Source organism: Bos indicus, chromosome 18 (genome assembly GCF_029378745.1).
Source record: "Bos indicus isolate NIAB-ARS_2022 breed Sahiwal x Tharparkar chromosome 18, NIAB-ARS_B.indTharparkar_mat_pri_1.0, whole genome shotgun sequence".
Lineage (NCBI taxonomy): Eukaryota > Metazoa > Chordata > Mammalia > Artiodactyla > Bovidae > Bos > Bos indicus.
Genome location: NC_091777.1, coordinates 25,804,476 through 25,820,568, shown reverse-complemented (window position 1 = coordinate 25,820,568; position 16,093 = coordinate 25,804,476). Strand labels below are relative to the sequence as shown.

The 16,093-nt window shown below is 40.9% G+C and overlaps 1 protein-coding gene across 2 annotated transcripts in view; it reads right to left on the bottom strand.

Moving 5' to 3' along the window:
- Nucleotides 1-1,928: 1,928 nt before the first annotated feature.
- The window catches only part of RSPRY1 (ring finger and SPRY domain containing 1), a 37,412-nt gene continuing 23,247 nt past the window's right edge, over nucleotides 1,929-16,093 (bottom strand). For both annotated transcript variants that reach the window (XM_019979737.2, XM_019979738.2), the window contains exons 9-15: nucleotides 15,552-15,667; nucleotides 14,472-14,615; nucleotides 10,089-10,200; nucleotides 8,457-8,559; nucleotides 7,943-8,095; nucleotides 5,667-5,771; nucleotides 1,929-3,487 (exon numbers count right to left, since the gene is read on the bottom strand). In XM_019979737.2, coding sequence (XP_019835296.1) covers nucleotides 3,391-3,487; nucleotides 5,667-5,771; nucleotides 7,943-8,095; nucleotides 8,457-8,559; nucleotides 10,089-10,200; nucleotides 14,472-14,615; nucleotides 15,552-15,667 — 830 coding nt within the window. In that variant the 3' untranslated portion in view covers nucleotides 1,929-3,390. The remainder of the gene's footprint in view (nucleotides 3,488-5,666; nucleotides 5,772-7,942; nucleotides 8,096-8,456; nucleotides 8,560-10,088; nucleotides 10,201-14,471; nucleotides 14,616-15,551; nucleotides 15,668-16,093) is intronic.

The window sequence follows — 16,093 nt, the reverse complement described above, 5'->3', positions numbered from 1 at the left end:
ACCATGGCCACCGCGACCCTTCCGCCTCCTCGGGGCTCCTAGCAACCAATCGCAGGCCTGCGTTACCCAAAACCAGGGGCGGGACAAAGATAGGGAAAGGAAGTGAGGCAAAGGGATAGAGGACAGCGAGAGGAAACTGGGCCGCATCCAGCAGGTCAGGGACTCACTATCGTAAACTCACGCTGTCGGACGATTAAAGCCAAGATGTACCCAATGCGAAGAGAAAGGAATGGAAGCCCAGAGAGAGCCTCGATTTCCCCACTTGCTACTTGGGAATAAATTACAAGATTTAAGAAGATTAAGTCATTCAAATTGGTTCTAAGAGCACTGTAAATCGAAAATCTTTTCAGAGTCAATCCCTTAGCTTTTGAGCCAGATAGTGCAGACATTTGATTTTCGAGACAGTTGCTCCCTCTCGTGGAACTACCACGAGACAGCTACCAAAGCCAACCCCACAGCAAGAAGTGGATGTCCTGTAATTTACATCATGAACATTCACATCAAAAAGATTATTTGGCAGTAACTCGTTTCTTGGGTAACTAGGCAAGATTAACGTTGACAGAACCACTTTGAGCAACGCAATCAGGTGACTTTGCTCCAGGATAAGCCCCCTCCAAAACTGCCCAGTTTTACAAAAGGGTACCCTATACCTGTTCTCTGATTGGATCACTAGACATTGTGTCTTTTCGGTTGCATTTTATTTTTTGGCCAAATGTGTGGTACATTTTAGATATGGTTCATGTTTGATCAGAGGTACTATCTCTGTTTAGTACCAAGTAGAAGGCAGGCATTCAGAAAGGTTTGGTAAATAACCAGACCGAGTTAATACATAGGATCAGAGCAGAGAAGGAAACTTGATTCCATCTGTTCTGGTTATCTAATGCTGTTACTCGGAGAAGGCAATGGCACCCCACTCCAGTACTCTTGCCTGGAAAATCCCATGGATGGAGGAGCCTGGTGGGCTGCAGTCCATGGGGTCGCTAAGAGTCGGACAGGACTGAGGGACTTCACTTTCACGCACTGGAGAAGGAAATGGCAACTCACTCCAGTGTTCTTGCCTGGAGAATCCCAGGGACAGGGGAGCCTGGTGGACTGCCGTCTACGGGGTCGCATAGAGTCGGACACGACTGAAGCGGTTTAGCAGCAAAGCTGTTACTAGCCACCCAAAACTTCCTGGCTAAAAAAAAAAAAAAAAATTTATTTTGCTCAGTAATCTGTAACCTGGACAGGACTTGGTAGGGACAGTTCGTTTCTGTTCTACTTGGCATCAGTTGGGGGTAGCTGGAATGGGGCTAGAGAACCTCCTCCAAGAAGCTTACTCAAATTAGTATTAGCTGGAACAGCTCAGTTGTTGATGTTGAACGGAGGACCTGAGGGGTAGGGGGCTGTCTCAGTTCCTCTCCATGTAGGTCTTCTCATGGATATTTGGGTTTTCCCACACCATGGTGGCTAGATCCAAGAATATTTCAAGAGACAGAAAGTGGAAGCTGCCAGTCACTCAACCGCCTGAGGCCAGAAACTGGCTCAATATTTTCAGTCTCTGCCTTGCTATATCCCTAGGTCCTACTTCCTTTTTTTTTTTTTTTTTTACTAATGTTACTCCTTCAGTGACGTTTCTCTCCTTCCCCTCATCTAAATTAGGTTCTCCTTGTTCTTTCTCAAAGCACTCAACAAGTAATTACAATAAGGAAAAACATAGTTTTCTCCCCACTACCAGACGTCAGCTCCACAAACAGATCTGTTTTTGCATACCACATAGTTGCAGTGCCCGAGATATATTAGGTGTCCAATAAAGGTTTGTTGGATGAATAAGTGATTAACCTTGCTTCTGAATTCTAATACTTGATTCTATCCTAACCTGGAAAGGATAAACCTGAGTATAATATCTTGGAACCGTAGCAGCAGATACCAATGAAAGTTGTGATATCTTAAGTCAAAAAAGGCAACAAATGTTTTATTTATTCAATGCAAATTACTGTATTTACCACAAGCTAAAGAAGAGAACATATATATATATATATTTATATATATATTTGAATTTATGGAAGACTAAAGACATGGAAAAAATCCAGCACCCCAACAAGTACAGCCAGGAAGGAAATCAGCTCTGTAATAGGACGATTTAATGAACTACAAACAAGAAACGGTGGGGAAGGAAGAAAAAAATGTGCATTGAATTTAAGACATTGTAAAACTGAGAAGACATATTTACTATTCAAGTATAAACTCAGTAAGGACTTGGCATAAATTGAAAGGCAGCTGCTGAGGTACACCATTATAAAATAAGTTCTATGAATTTACAATTCTACCTTCCAATTTTCTGGGAGAAAAAACCAAACTCTTGAAGGTCTTCACCAGAGACCCTGAGAGGGAATAACACTTTTGATGAAGACATAGTCAACAATCCATGACTGAATTTACTATTCAAAAACATGTATTTATTTTAAACAACAGGAATACGTGCTCTCAGACTGTCCGCTAAGAGTTTTTGAGACTATTAGTTCAAGAGTTTCAAAGTATATTACTTCCAAAAACAATACTGATTTTAAAAAATTATTTTAAACAAAAACCAAAAAGACCTGATTTGATGGTACCTTAAAAATACCTTAAATACCAAATTTTCTCCAGTCTAACATTGCAATTAATTTAAGAATTCCTCCTGCATTGTTAAAACATTTTTTTTCCTCACAAAATGTGGGTACTGAAATTGGATAGAAACATCATGAATGTGAAAATACCACCAATTTTCTGCAATTAAAAAAAAACCAACTAGCATGTTCTTTGGGATCACTGAAATATCAAAAATTGGGTTTTGTTTTTTTGTCTACAGTCTGTGCACCCTCTTTCAGGCCCTCCATGTTGCTTGTAGTACTGACCTGTGGGATTCTAGTTTTACAGCTTCAAGTCTTGCAGTGCAGTATCCATGCTTAAGATACCAGTGGCTCTCTGACCAATGGGAAGTGATGCTTTACCCAGAAACGCTGTCATTTACTTCTCGATAATGATTTTTGCCCAAAATAAAAACTTTAGACTATGAGACAAAACATCCTGTGTTACACAAGCAAATGAACCCAACCTGGAGAAATCCAGTGTGGTTTCAGCACTCAAGAGGGCATTGTCTCCTGTTGCTTTTCATGGAATTACCATAGGCCTAGCTACTGGCATTCAGCTTTCCTTGGCCTTAAAAGGAATTTCTCAGGGCTAGCAGTTTGGGTTAGATTCTAGGAGAATTTTGTCTTTGATAAACTATCATTTCTTTTAGCATAAAATCTGGCCATGGCTATAAGTTTCAATGTGCATACAACTGATTAGAGATTTTTTTCTTTGTTTTTCTTTTCAACATTGGCTGGAATTGAGTAGAAATAAGTCCATGAGGCCTCTTCACGTGTGTCATGAGATATGAGAAATCTGTCTGACTCTAGTCACTATTTCTTTCCGACACAATGGGCAGGTCTCCAGTTGCAAGGCACAATCCATGCACAGATCACTGAGGAGAAAGACATAGATACCAGTTAGGTCCGTTCTTCAAAAAGTCAGACTGACGATGTGCTGACTCAATGGAGCATGTTAACTGAAAGGGTAATAATCACACATGGCTGAAACATTAAGTAAATATATAAACAGTGAGTCTCTCTTCCACTTCTGACCTTCAATCTTCCTCTTCTGAGGAATAAGTTAAAAGTTCATGTGCATTCTTCCAGAAAGTCTGGATATATACAGCCTATGCATAGAGATGTGTATCTGTAGGTAGAAATACAATGCTATTTTTCTCCCCCAGACAGTTAGCTATCTGTCCCATTATCATTTGTTGAACAGTCTGTCTTTCACCAGATTTGACATAATGTCTTTATATTTTTCTTTATAAGTAGTATTACTTTTGGGCTTCTGTTCCATTACTGTGTCATTCTTTTCATATATTGGGACAAAACTATTAACTTTTTTTTCCCCTCAAGGTGGCATTTTACACATATTCTTTCTGTTGTTTTTTTTTTAATTTTTAAAAATTTATTTATTTTTGGCTACACTGGGTCTTCGATGCTATGTGCTGATAGCAGGCATCCTTGTCTGGTCCCTCGCAACTCTTGGAAGGCTTCTAGTGTGTCCCCCTTAAAAAGATGCTTGTGTTTGAGATATATGTTTTTTTATATTTTAAAGGAAGTATCCATCCATCCTTAATGTATACTTTTATTTCCTATATCCATTTCTGTTTTGTAGTAGTCATTCGAGATGGATATTGAATTTTTAGCATTTTTGCAGAAAGTATTAATTCTCTGCTTCACTGTCCCTTGGCCTACTTGAGAAATTACATTTGATTAAATACATTTGAGAAATTACATTGATTTCCTATGTTGCACTAACCTTGCATTCCTGAAATAAACCCCTCTTGGTTGTGTTGCTGGGTACTAGTTGCTGATAATTTAGGATTTTTAGGTTTATATTCATTCATTCATTTTTGTGTTTCATCAGCTTTTTGTATGATTAACATGCAGGCTTTGTAAAAAGATTGTGACTTTGCTATTTTCTCTGTGGTCTGAGAAGTTTATATAGAATCCATCCATTCCCTCAGAGTTTGAAAGAATGTACTTGTGAAACCACCTGGGCTTTTAGCGGGGAAGGTAAAGGGGGAAAATAATTTCAATTTCTTTCATGGTATTAATAGTAGGAATGTTTAGATTTTCAGTCTCTATTCTAGGGGGTGGCTCATGTCATTCTGTTTAGCCAGATTTCCTTTCTTAACCTCTACTCAATGGAACTGTTGTTGCTGAAAGTGGAGCTAGACTTTCTTATAATTCTTTTAATTTCCTATTCCAACTTTGTTCTAGATATGTCTAGTGTGGAGACTGTGGTCATACTTAAGATACCTGATTCTAAGTTTTTAGATTTCAGCCCTCTTATTGTGTACCAAACCACCAATAAGGGCCAGAGCGTTCAAAGAAGAATAAGCCCAGATCCTGAGGAGTTCTGGGCTACAGAGTTGATACAGGGAGACCTGGTAGCTAAAGCTATGTGAAGAATAAGAGCAAGGCAGTGTATGGGGTGGGCTGAATTACAGGGAGCTGGTCTGGAACACTGGGATAGAGGTACTGCTCGTATATAATCAGCACACATGCCTGGGCCAGGCCAGGGTCAGCACACTGCCCAGCTCCTCTTTCTCCTTCTAACCTTAGTTGCGAGGCCTTTTTAGGGGACTGTTTTACTTGCTACTCTTGCTGATGTTTAAACACTCTATTGTACAGGATCCAGGCTGTCCTCATTTTCTAAAAATGCAGAGTGGTTAGATGGTAGGGTGGTGCTGCCCTCTCAATGCTGAGGAGGGTGAAGAGTAAGTACATGAGAAGGCTCTAAAACGAAAAGGGATTTCCTAAGAGACCTGTAATTAGCATTAAGTCTTTTACATTTTGGAATGAAAAATGTGTTAAAAATAAAGTCCTGAGTAAACAAAGTAAAACAAAACAAAAACATGGGTCTTCCATATCAAGAAGGTTCTTCTATTTCAGGTACTTTCTGGAAGACAGGCTTGGCAAACTCTGAAACCTCCTTCAGGTTATTATGAACTTTGATGAACAGCTAGGGAACTGGTAACACTGTAAAAGCAATTCAAGAACAGGTAGAACTTTGTCTACTGTAATGTACACAAGAAGAAATAACCAAACAAACCCTCTGACCTGTGTCCACATGGCTTCAGTTGCGTGTCCGCTACCTCATCGCAACACAGGGAGCAGCAGTTTTCCCGGATACTGACTTGCTTCAACAGAGCAAGACGCCTGTGCCTGAGTAGAAAACACAGTTGGAAGTTCATTTTATCAACAAATAAGTGGGGTCAGTGAGCAGTGATGCATATGAAATGCCCTGAAAATGCTCTGTACATGGGAGTCATTCCCTAAGCTCTGTTCAGTAAAGTTTTCACACGAGACATCTCATTTCAATCTTACAATGATTTTCTAAAACAGAAAATGAAGGAGGCTGGTCATTCTCATCTTACCTGGGGGCTCAGCTGGTAAAGTGTAACACATACACAGAAGTAAACTGCTTTCCTGAGTTCTGTGGTGGGAGCTCTAGCAAATTAATCAAACCAAAGGTGGAGGGCATGGGAGCCTCCAGTTACAGTGAGTTGGTCATGACCTGGACTTGTGACTGGCATCTAAAGTGGGAGGAAAGAGCAATCCTGTAGGACTGAACCCTTCTCCAGGGGGGGTCTGAAGCTATTTCCAGGTAGATGGTGTCAGAATCAAGTTCACTGCTCAGTAGTATTGGAAAACACATGTCAGACCATTCTGGTAGCAGGAAGAGTTGTGAGAGCAGAACTTTCTAGTGCAAAGACCTTGGGGCTATAGTAGCAGACCTGGTCTATTTCAGGAGCAGCAAGGAGGCCAGGATGGCTGAAGTAGCAGGAGCACAGGGGAGAGTGCAAGAGGTCTAAGAAGTAGTGGAGGAGAAGAGGGGACAAATCCTACAGCGTCTGCTGAGGTTCAAGCTTTTACCTTAAGTGAAAGAGGAAGCCACTAGAGTCTGATGAGCAGAGAAGTGCATGATCTGATTTATGTTGTAACAATCATTCTGGAGGCTGTGCTGAACAGACTGAAGGGGTTAAGGTGGGAACAGGGAGACTAGTTTGAGGGCAGGAACAACCCAGGTAGGAAACTGGAAGCTTTAGCCATGGTGGGAGCAGGGAGAGGGACCAGAAGTTGTTGGCTGGGATATATTCTGAAAGTACAGCCCATAGGATTTGCTGAACAATCCGTCATAGAAATGGCAGAAACTCATACTCTGCCTTGTCAAGGATCCTCTAGGACTACAGCCAGGGAAACAGAATCGACAGTGGAGCTATTAACAGAGAAAACCGTAAGACAAGCACGTGGCTGTGAGTGGATGACTTTTGTAGCTGAGAGGTGGGTATATATATTTATATGGTGCTTTACTGTGCTATTCTTTTTTTCTTTCATGTGTATTTGAAGTTTTCCATAATAGTAAGTTTTCCATAATAAAAAGTTTAAGAAGAAGAAGAAAAAAAAGAATGAATGGAACAAGAGGTAGAGACAGAGAGGATTTACAATATGGAACAATTTACAAAATGCCAAGTAGAAACAGGGCCCTGATCTCCTACCCTGAAGTCAGAAAAGAATTCTATTCCTATGAGTAAAACAGGCAACTTTGGCATTAAAGAGGCCATTTAGTTAGTCTCCAACAACTTCTGTGTTGGTGTCACTGTCACAGAAAACAAAATCCCAATGCAGCACAGGACTGCCAAGCTGGTAACTCTGTTCTTATCCAAGGCAGACTGCACTTTGGGCACCAAAATCTTAGGGTACTGACAGTACACAGAAACCACCCATAAAAGATGACTTTCTGACAGTTGGTGCCTATTGCCATCTGACTTTTGGAAAGTTTAATTCTGCAGGGGTAGTTAACTAAATGCTGAAGCAGTTTTAACTAAGGTCAGCTTCCAGGGGAACTCTTAGATGGATCAGTTGGAACTTTCAGGGTGTAGGTGAGAAGACAGACCTGTTTATGGGCCGCATCCAAGAAAGGCTACATAACCAAGTGATGGGGTATGGCAGATGAGACAGGTGTTACTTCACACTTTCACCAGGAGGAATTTAAAGTTCTTAGCATCCCTGTCAGGCGGTAAGACAAGATGAAGAGGAGTTCTCAGAATGAACCTCAGATCTCTGAGCTGGGAAATAAATGGCCCTTCAGTTCTTGGGATATTACAAAGGCTCTGTTGCAACAGGCAGGGCTGTCATCACTCTGTGACATTTTCTGGTTCATCTGGAAACTGCTGAGCCACTCTCAAGCTTTGGGACACTGAGTCCAAAGTAACGTACAGCCCAGAAGGGCTTGTTACAGACCTGCTTTTTAAGCCAGAACAGGAGCTAGGATTACAACGTTACGTTATAGACACCCTTAAGGGTGCAACAGGCCAACACTGCTGATTCCTTACCTTGGCAAAATGATTTTCTCTTCAGCTGTGAGGAAGGCGTAGTCATTAAAAGTGCTAAATTTCATAGACGGTGGATATTTGAATGGTTTTGCTCCAAAATTGAACTCACATTGCTGATATGACATGAAACTAGCTGCTGCAAAAAATCCAGATCTACAAATAAAAATGAGTAGAGATCAAGAGAATTCATAAAAACAAAGTGAAGGTCATACACAAAGCGGTCTTCAGAAATAAGCTGGAGTAAGAAATAAGTCAGAATAAGTCGTACCCAGGCAGAAAGAAGGGTGGCATTCTGTTTACTAAACTAGACGGCACTATTAACCAGAGAATATCCTGCTCTTATCTTCCTATATCAAACTCTGGGAGAGTTCTAGGTTATGATCAAATGAGTCCCCAATTACTTGAAGTACAGTGATTTCTCACACAACTGACTATAAATGGACAGTCTTTTTTTTCTTGAGAGAAGGACATTCCATGCATCTACTTGAATTTTTGATTGAGAGAAGGTACTTACACAGTAGATGAAAAGACTTGCTTCTCAGGAGGCAGCTGGTTGCCATTTAAAAAGAAGATCATTTGCTTTTCATTCAAGTCTAACAGAAATCCTACCGTGTCTCCTAAAGGATGAAGTGGAATACTGTTAGGACGGGAAGATTCTGCTGTCTCAAGGGTTTTGATATCATTGTATTAAGTCTGTTTTTGTGGACCTATACTCAACATACTTATCTTGCTTCTTCTGCAACTGATCTGACCCCTTTACATCAATATTTGGAAAGGAAAATGCTGCCAATTAATCTATGAAAAGTCATCAATTGTAAGATGCATCCCAATTTCAAAGATGTGAAATGTGGGGGCAATGTGCATTCTTGGACCAGTAAAACATGGTAAGATCAAAATCATGAACTTTGCTTCTCTGCTGAGATTTAAAATTCTGAGAGGGAATTCCCTGGTGGTCCAGTGGTTAGGACTCTGTACTTCCAATGCCAAAGGCAAGGGTTCAATCACTAGTTAGACAACTAAGATCCCTCCTACAAGACTGCATGGCCAAAAAAGAAAAAAAATTTTCCAGAGGTTCCATCTGCTATCGTATGACTCTATGTCTTCAGTACAAGGTGGGGTGCACCAGGAGGCCCCCTGAGAATACCACCCTTGATGCTGTGGTGTGAGGCAGAAAAGCCCTGTTTCACTGTATTTAGTTGGGGGTAAAAAGACTCACTCATCTTAAATCCTTTGCTCTAAGTGTTGGACAGATCAACTGTGTGGTTCTAACTATGCTGGTTTGAATCTTTCATAAATAAATGTTTTCATGGGTATAAGGCCTTGGATACAGCAAACCAGTTGGAATACAAATTGAATGGGGCAAAAAAGATGAGGCTGTTGTTAAGATGTATTCTTGCTAAAATCCTCATGCTTTGACTGAGAGTCCTGGTAGCCTCTACCTTTGCAGTGTCCTGAGCCTGATGTCTGGAGAGCTGAGGCTGGGCAGATGTTTTTGAGGCCAAGAGTGCTCAAGTCAGCCTGAAAAGTTGCATCTAGAGGGGCCCAGAATGTGTCCACTGAATAGTGCCAACACTCTGAAGAAAATCTCATTTTATTGGCATTACAATTTCAGTGTCCTTAGTATCTCCACAGCTGCTCTAAGACATATACCCAGAGAGGAAAGTGGAATTCATATTAATCCGAAGAATCATATGAATCTTAATTCATATTAATTAATCTTAATTAATAATTTCCCCACTAAATTAAGAATTTTATAGTCTGAAATGTTTTGCTGAAGCAAGGGCTCCATCAGAGGTGAGTATCAGGAGAGTACTGTTCTACCTGAGAGTACTACCACACCCATGGTAGGGGATACAAATGCTAATATCCCTTCCCACACTTAATCTTTTTCCATCAAAACATTTTTTTAAATTAATTTATTTATTTTAATTGGAGGCTAATTATTTTACAATATTGTCGTGGTTTTTGCCATACACTGACATGAATCAGCCATGGGTGTACATGTGTTCCCCATCCTGAACCTCCCTCCCACCTAACATTCCATCCCTCAGGGTCATCCAAAACATTTTAAAGCCTAACATAATGCCTTGTCAGAACTAAATGTCTTAACCTAGTTGATAAATTCATGAAGGAGAGGAATGCATACCTTCTTTCCAGCATGGGTGTAGGTGCGGCTTACTTCTGGCGTTGTACCAAATCAGCTGCCGGCAGCCGTCGTATGCACAGGAGTATTCATCGTCTCCGATGCCATAGCCTTCCTGGAGGGAGATAGGGCCCAGAGATTAGTGAGGCTCTGCCTGCTGTGTTCTGGGAAAAGTTAAGTGTGTCTTTTATAACCATTAAGCTGGTGGCTGGAATTCTAAGCTTTCTAGATGAAGTGAGAGAGCCTATTATAGTTCTTAGAAGGTACCAAAATTTTGACATGGAGTCAGAAGACAGTATGACCTCACCAACAAATACTTCCCAAGTTTCACATCTGTTAGTTTATTTAATTCTCATGAACCACCTTGAGGCTGAGAGTATTGTATTCCGTTTTAAGAAGAAATAAAGTCTCAGAGAGGTCAACCATCTTGCCCAAGAACACATTACTAGAAAAGTCAAGTTTGGACCTTGGGATTTTCTGATTCCAAGGCTGGTGTGGGCAAATACCTTTTTTGCCTGTAGTACACTTCAAAACACCCCCTTGCTCAGAGATGTTAAACCTGGGTACAACAGAGAGGCTATTGTGGGTAATTAGCAAACAGGTATTCCGAGATATCTGAACATTATATAGGTTCTTGGCAACTTCTTTTATTACTTATTGCCTTTTAATTGTTTAATAATTACTTTTATTGTTAACATAAAAGGGTGGTAAGATCTTAAGAAATTATTTTGAGCAGTTATAAGAAAAAAATAGAACGAATAGAGGAAACATGCAGACCAGACAATTGCTATCTTTAAGGCTCAATGGTGAAAGATTCTAGTAGAGAAGGCCACTGAAAATGTTGCCCAGATCCAAGTAAGACTTCAGATCCTGGGGATGGCCTACTTATTCTGTGCGATAATGCAATCAGAAGATAGACTGGAACGAGGGCTCCAACACACTCCTTGATTACTTGGACCACAACATACTGAATTCAGATGTGTGTTCTCCAAAGTGAGAATTAGTTGTTCCGAATGCACTGCTCAGACTACTCAAAGGTTAAATGAACCTGTGTAAATTCTCAGAATATTCACCAGTCTATTAACAGAAAGAATGCCTTGCTATCCCGTTCAAAGCCTGAACAAGTAAAAAAAAAAGTAACGATAAACAAGATAACTATTCTGTAGGTGACCTGAATAAGACCTACCCTTTAGCTTCTCAGATTAATGATCTATCTCCAAGCCTAACACTTCATCATCTTTTCAACAGCAAAGCCCAATCAGTAAGAGTTAAAATAAGAGGCACCACGAATGGACTTCAAATTTTCAGAAACTGGGTGTGTCCTAGGAAAGACTAATTCCACAAAGCCACACCGTGTCTGTACAGGCAAAAAGATTCAGAATCACCAGAACAACGTCCATAGGAAGCAAAGTTTTAAGTACAGTAACAATATGAAAATGCTGTATTTGGGGAAAGATATATCAGACTTCATCAATTTCTAACCAACCAGTACTTAAGTCAGGGAAAAATGTTTTATTTTTTAAGGAAAGAAATTAAGTCTATCTTAATTTGGATAGACTTATCTGGAGGGATAAGAAAATAGTATTCTAAGTTTCTTGAGAAGCCAAAGTTTTTGCAACTCTATGGCAGAAATTAGTTTCATCCACGAGATAAAATGATCCAGCTTCATTGGCCATTAAAAAGAAAACCTGCAACGTTCAGTCTCATATATACTACTCTCAGACCTGCAGTGTGCTGCCATATTAGGAGATACACAATTTATAAAGCTTTCTCCCAAGAGAAGTCCATATTTCTTCTAGTCTTGGGACAAATTTTTACTTCCAAATGAGACAACTAGCTAATTCTCTGAGATTATCCCCATTTTCAAATGCAAAGAACACAATTATTGAAGAATAGGAAGGGGAATGAACTCAAGTCCTAGTTTCTTTTTGTCCCAGTCTTGGTTTCAGTTTTCTTGCCTGTGAAATGGAAATTATAACAGTAAAAACTGTTGTGGGAATCAGATGATAGGCTTTAAAATGAAGTGCTCTGGAAATTAAGATTTTTTAAGTCCTAAAAAAATCATCTTAAGGACATAATTTGGAGCAGACTATCTGTGTAATTGATACTACTTTCTTTAAATCAGTCCCCAAGTTGGGCACTAGAAGACTAACTGGCATTGTTCTCCAGTCCCTCTTATTTTTGACTATGTGGTGCCACCAAAAAAGCCTCATTCTTCCAGGTTTTAATTAAGGCCTAGTCAACTAGAAGGCCCTGCAAAGGGAAGGTTCCCAACAAAAGCAATGGCTGTTTAGGGTCCAGTTTTCCATCCTGGACAAAAATCCAGACCTGCCCTTTCCATGGGCCCTCTTCCTCTAATTTGTCTCTTTCCAGTGAGCAGTTTAGTAAAATGTCATGAACAATTCCAGGATGCTGTACAGCCTTGCTAAAAGGGTGCTTTAGAAACTATCCTTATGGCAGGCAAAGTTTAGTTTGACTTTGTTGGATCACTTCTAAAACCCATCCTAAGACCTTACATATGGGATGGGAGGCTATATTATTTATTTATTTTTAATTGGAGGGTAAGAGGCTATTCTAGTCAAGGCTATGGTTTTTCCAGTGGTCATGTATGGATATGAGAGTTGGACTATAAAGAAAGCTGAGCACAGAAGAATTAATGCTTTTGAACTGTGGTGTTGGAGAAGACTCTTGAGAGTCCCTTGGACTGCAAGGAGATCCAACCAGTCCATCCTAAAGGAGATCAGTCCTGGGTGTTCATTGGCAGGACTAATGTTGAAGCTGAAATTCCAATACTTTGGCCACCTGATGAGAAGAGCTGACTCATTGGAAAAGACCCTGATGCTGGGAAAGATTGGGGCCAGAAGGAGAAGGGGACGACAGAGGATGAGATGGTTGGATGGCATCACCGACTCAATGCACATGGGTTTGGGTGGACTCCGGGAGTTGGTGATGGACAGGGAGCCCTGGCGTGCTGCGATTCATGGGGTCGCAAAGAGTCAGACACGACTGAGCAACTGAACTGAACTGAACCGAAGAGGCTATTATTTATTTTTATTTATTTATTGTTTTATTTTTGGCTTGCTGGGTCTTTGTTGCTGAGCGAGGGCTTTCTCTAGTTGCGATGAGCAGGTTTCTCATTGCAGTGGCTTCTCTTGTTGCAGAGCATGGGTTCTAGGGCATGTGGGCTTCAGCAGTTGTAGCATGTGGGTTCAGTTGCACTTCCTGGGCTCTAAGAGCACACTCAATAGTTGTGGCACTTGGGCTTAGCTGCCCCATGGCATGTAGAATCCTCTGAGACCAGGGATCAAATCCATGTGCCCTGTACTGGCAGGTGTATTCTTAACCACTGGATCACCAGGGTAGTCCAGATAAGAGGTCATTATTTAGATTAATAACAAAAATAAGTCTAAGGGTATTTTCCCAGCTCAAAGGGTAAAAATCATATGGCCACAAAATGTTCCTGATCTAAACTGGATTAATTCCAAAGAGCTTATACTATGACTATGAGAAGGAAGCTGATTGGGTTAGACATTGCTGCTGCTGCTGGTGCTAAGTCGCTTCAGTCGTGTCTGACTCTGTGCTACCCCACAGACGGCAGCCCACCAGGCTCCTCCATCCCTGGGATTCTCCAGGCAAGAACACTGGAGTGGGTTGCCATTTCCTTCTCCAACGCATGAAAGGGAAAAGGGAAAATGACACGACTCTCAGCAACCCCATGGACTGCAGCCTACTAGACTCCTCCATCCATGGGATTTTCCAGGCAAGAGGGTTAGACATCATAAGCGTATAAAGCAGCAGGAAATGAACATCTGAAGGAAAGCAAAGAATCCTAACCTCTCGAACTCAAGTAGAAGTGGCCCAACTCTGCTTCCTCTAGTGGATTTAATCTCACCTTATATCTGATAGCTTTCTATAACAAAAGATAAGTACTAAATATCGAAAACAAATATGCCTACAAATTACAAGATAAAGGTAAAGTGAGAGGAGTCAAGCCAACATTTAGGATTATATGAAAGGAACAGAATTCCTACAAAGTTCCTAAAGCTTAAATGCAAGGTAAAAACCATCACTGATAACAATATAAAAACTGAGCCAAAGATGTGGCTGGGGCTGGAGCAGAGCCTAAAAAAGAAAAAGAACACATGTAACCTCTGGGTGGAAAATTAACATGAACTTAAAACTTGAGGGGAAAAAAATAGCTGAGGTCCACTTGTGTTTTCCTATTTCTGAATCAGTTTGTAAACCTGATGTTGCAGATTTGGCACCATGTGGTTCAGCCCAAGGAATGATTACTGGGCAAACCTACTTGAAAAATGAGTATGCACCACCCACTTGCCAAAATCACCCGCTGCTGCCCGCATCTGTCCAGGTCTCCACAGTACTCACGTGGTTGAGGAACTTGCTGTCCCGTGTGGCCCAGCCGATCTGCATGACGCCAGAGGTGACCACGGTAACTTCATAGTACCATACCCCAGCGTCCACACAAAAGGTGCAACGCACACTTTCGAAAGAAGAAGCATCGCAGCGAGCCTGGCAAAATCAAAGGGCATGGCAGCCCACCATCAATGCCTGAAGACCACCAGAGATAACAGACTGCTCAGAAGGTGGAATCTATCCTTTCTCATTACAGCTCCTGCTGGACTACTGTCTCCTTCTCTGTGCATCCTCAGTGACAAAATATACAAAACTGAAGGAAGGATGGTATTTTACGGTTTAGTTTCCATGGAGTTCCAGATTGAAAGGACTGGAAGACCTCAAAGTAAGAATTAGTGAAGGCTACTGGCTTCATTTTTAATTACTTACAGAGTTTTGCTCTCATAGTAGAATCTTTTACAAATGCATAAACACTGCCTTAACCTGTACTTGTTAGGGAGGGAGATGAGGGAGAGGATATTGAAGGGTATAAGACGGAGTACCTAAAAATAAGCTAAAGCAGAAAACTACATAAAGCATTTGGTAAGATGTAAGATCAAAGGGCTGTCTGCAGCCATTCTTCAAACAGCTCTTTAATCTTGACATGTCTAGTGCCTAAAGCAGCTGTATATAAGCGGCTCTTTCATTAACCTTCACCCCCCTCCCCCCATCAGCAACATTTCCAACATGCAGGGAGAAGGTAAAGTGCTAGATTGAATATAACTGGTTATACAGGGATTAAAAAAGAAAGGGCCTCTTTTAGACATACTAGTCTTTGTACCTTTAACTGCATAAAATAGAAGAGATTAAAGTCAGACATTTAAACAAGTCAATAAACATTATAGCACTTACTATATGTATAGGATCATGTGAGATAGGAAAGAGTATATAATATCTCAGATACTCTCTCTTCTACCACTTCTACCTCTAACCACTCTCTGAGTATGCAGTAAACTTCCATCTATTTTGCAAGGATTGCTTTTGTTCAGAATCAGGGCATGAAAATGAAAACAAGATTTTCTCCCTAGAATGGTCCATCTATGGAAACTTTACCTCCAAGCCATGAGGCGAGATCTTCAGGTACTCGCTGACATCGTTGCTATTCAGCATGGCCTTAATGCTATTCAAGTCCACTTTCTCATAGGTCAGCTGCCTACCCTCTTTTAAAACTGCAAAAGAAGAAGTGGGCACATTTCTAAGGCAGGCTATTGTGGAAAAACTGTTGTCATCGCTGGCTGCCACTCTTGTTAATAAGTGGAGGTGCTCAAAAATGGCAGAATCAGTAGACATAACCTTAGCTTTGGGGCTGCATAGCCATATGAAGATTAATTAGGCAAATTAGTAAAGGCAGCATAGGTAGGTTTATATTTCTGTTCCTTATTGTCATTTTTTTGCATGCAGCAAAATCCAAATGGTACTTTTTTAGAATTATTCTTTAACTGGCACTACACAGGCTGTGCACTGAGCAATTCCCCACAATGTTGCAGTAGGAGCAGGGGGACTGTGCTAACTATGGGGCAGGGGAAGTGAGGACAGAGCAGCAGTCTAGTTTTAGTTCTTGCAGCCCTTGGAGGAGAAAAAGAATAGTTGGGAGC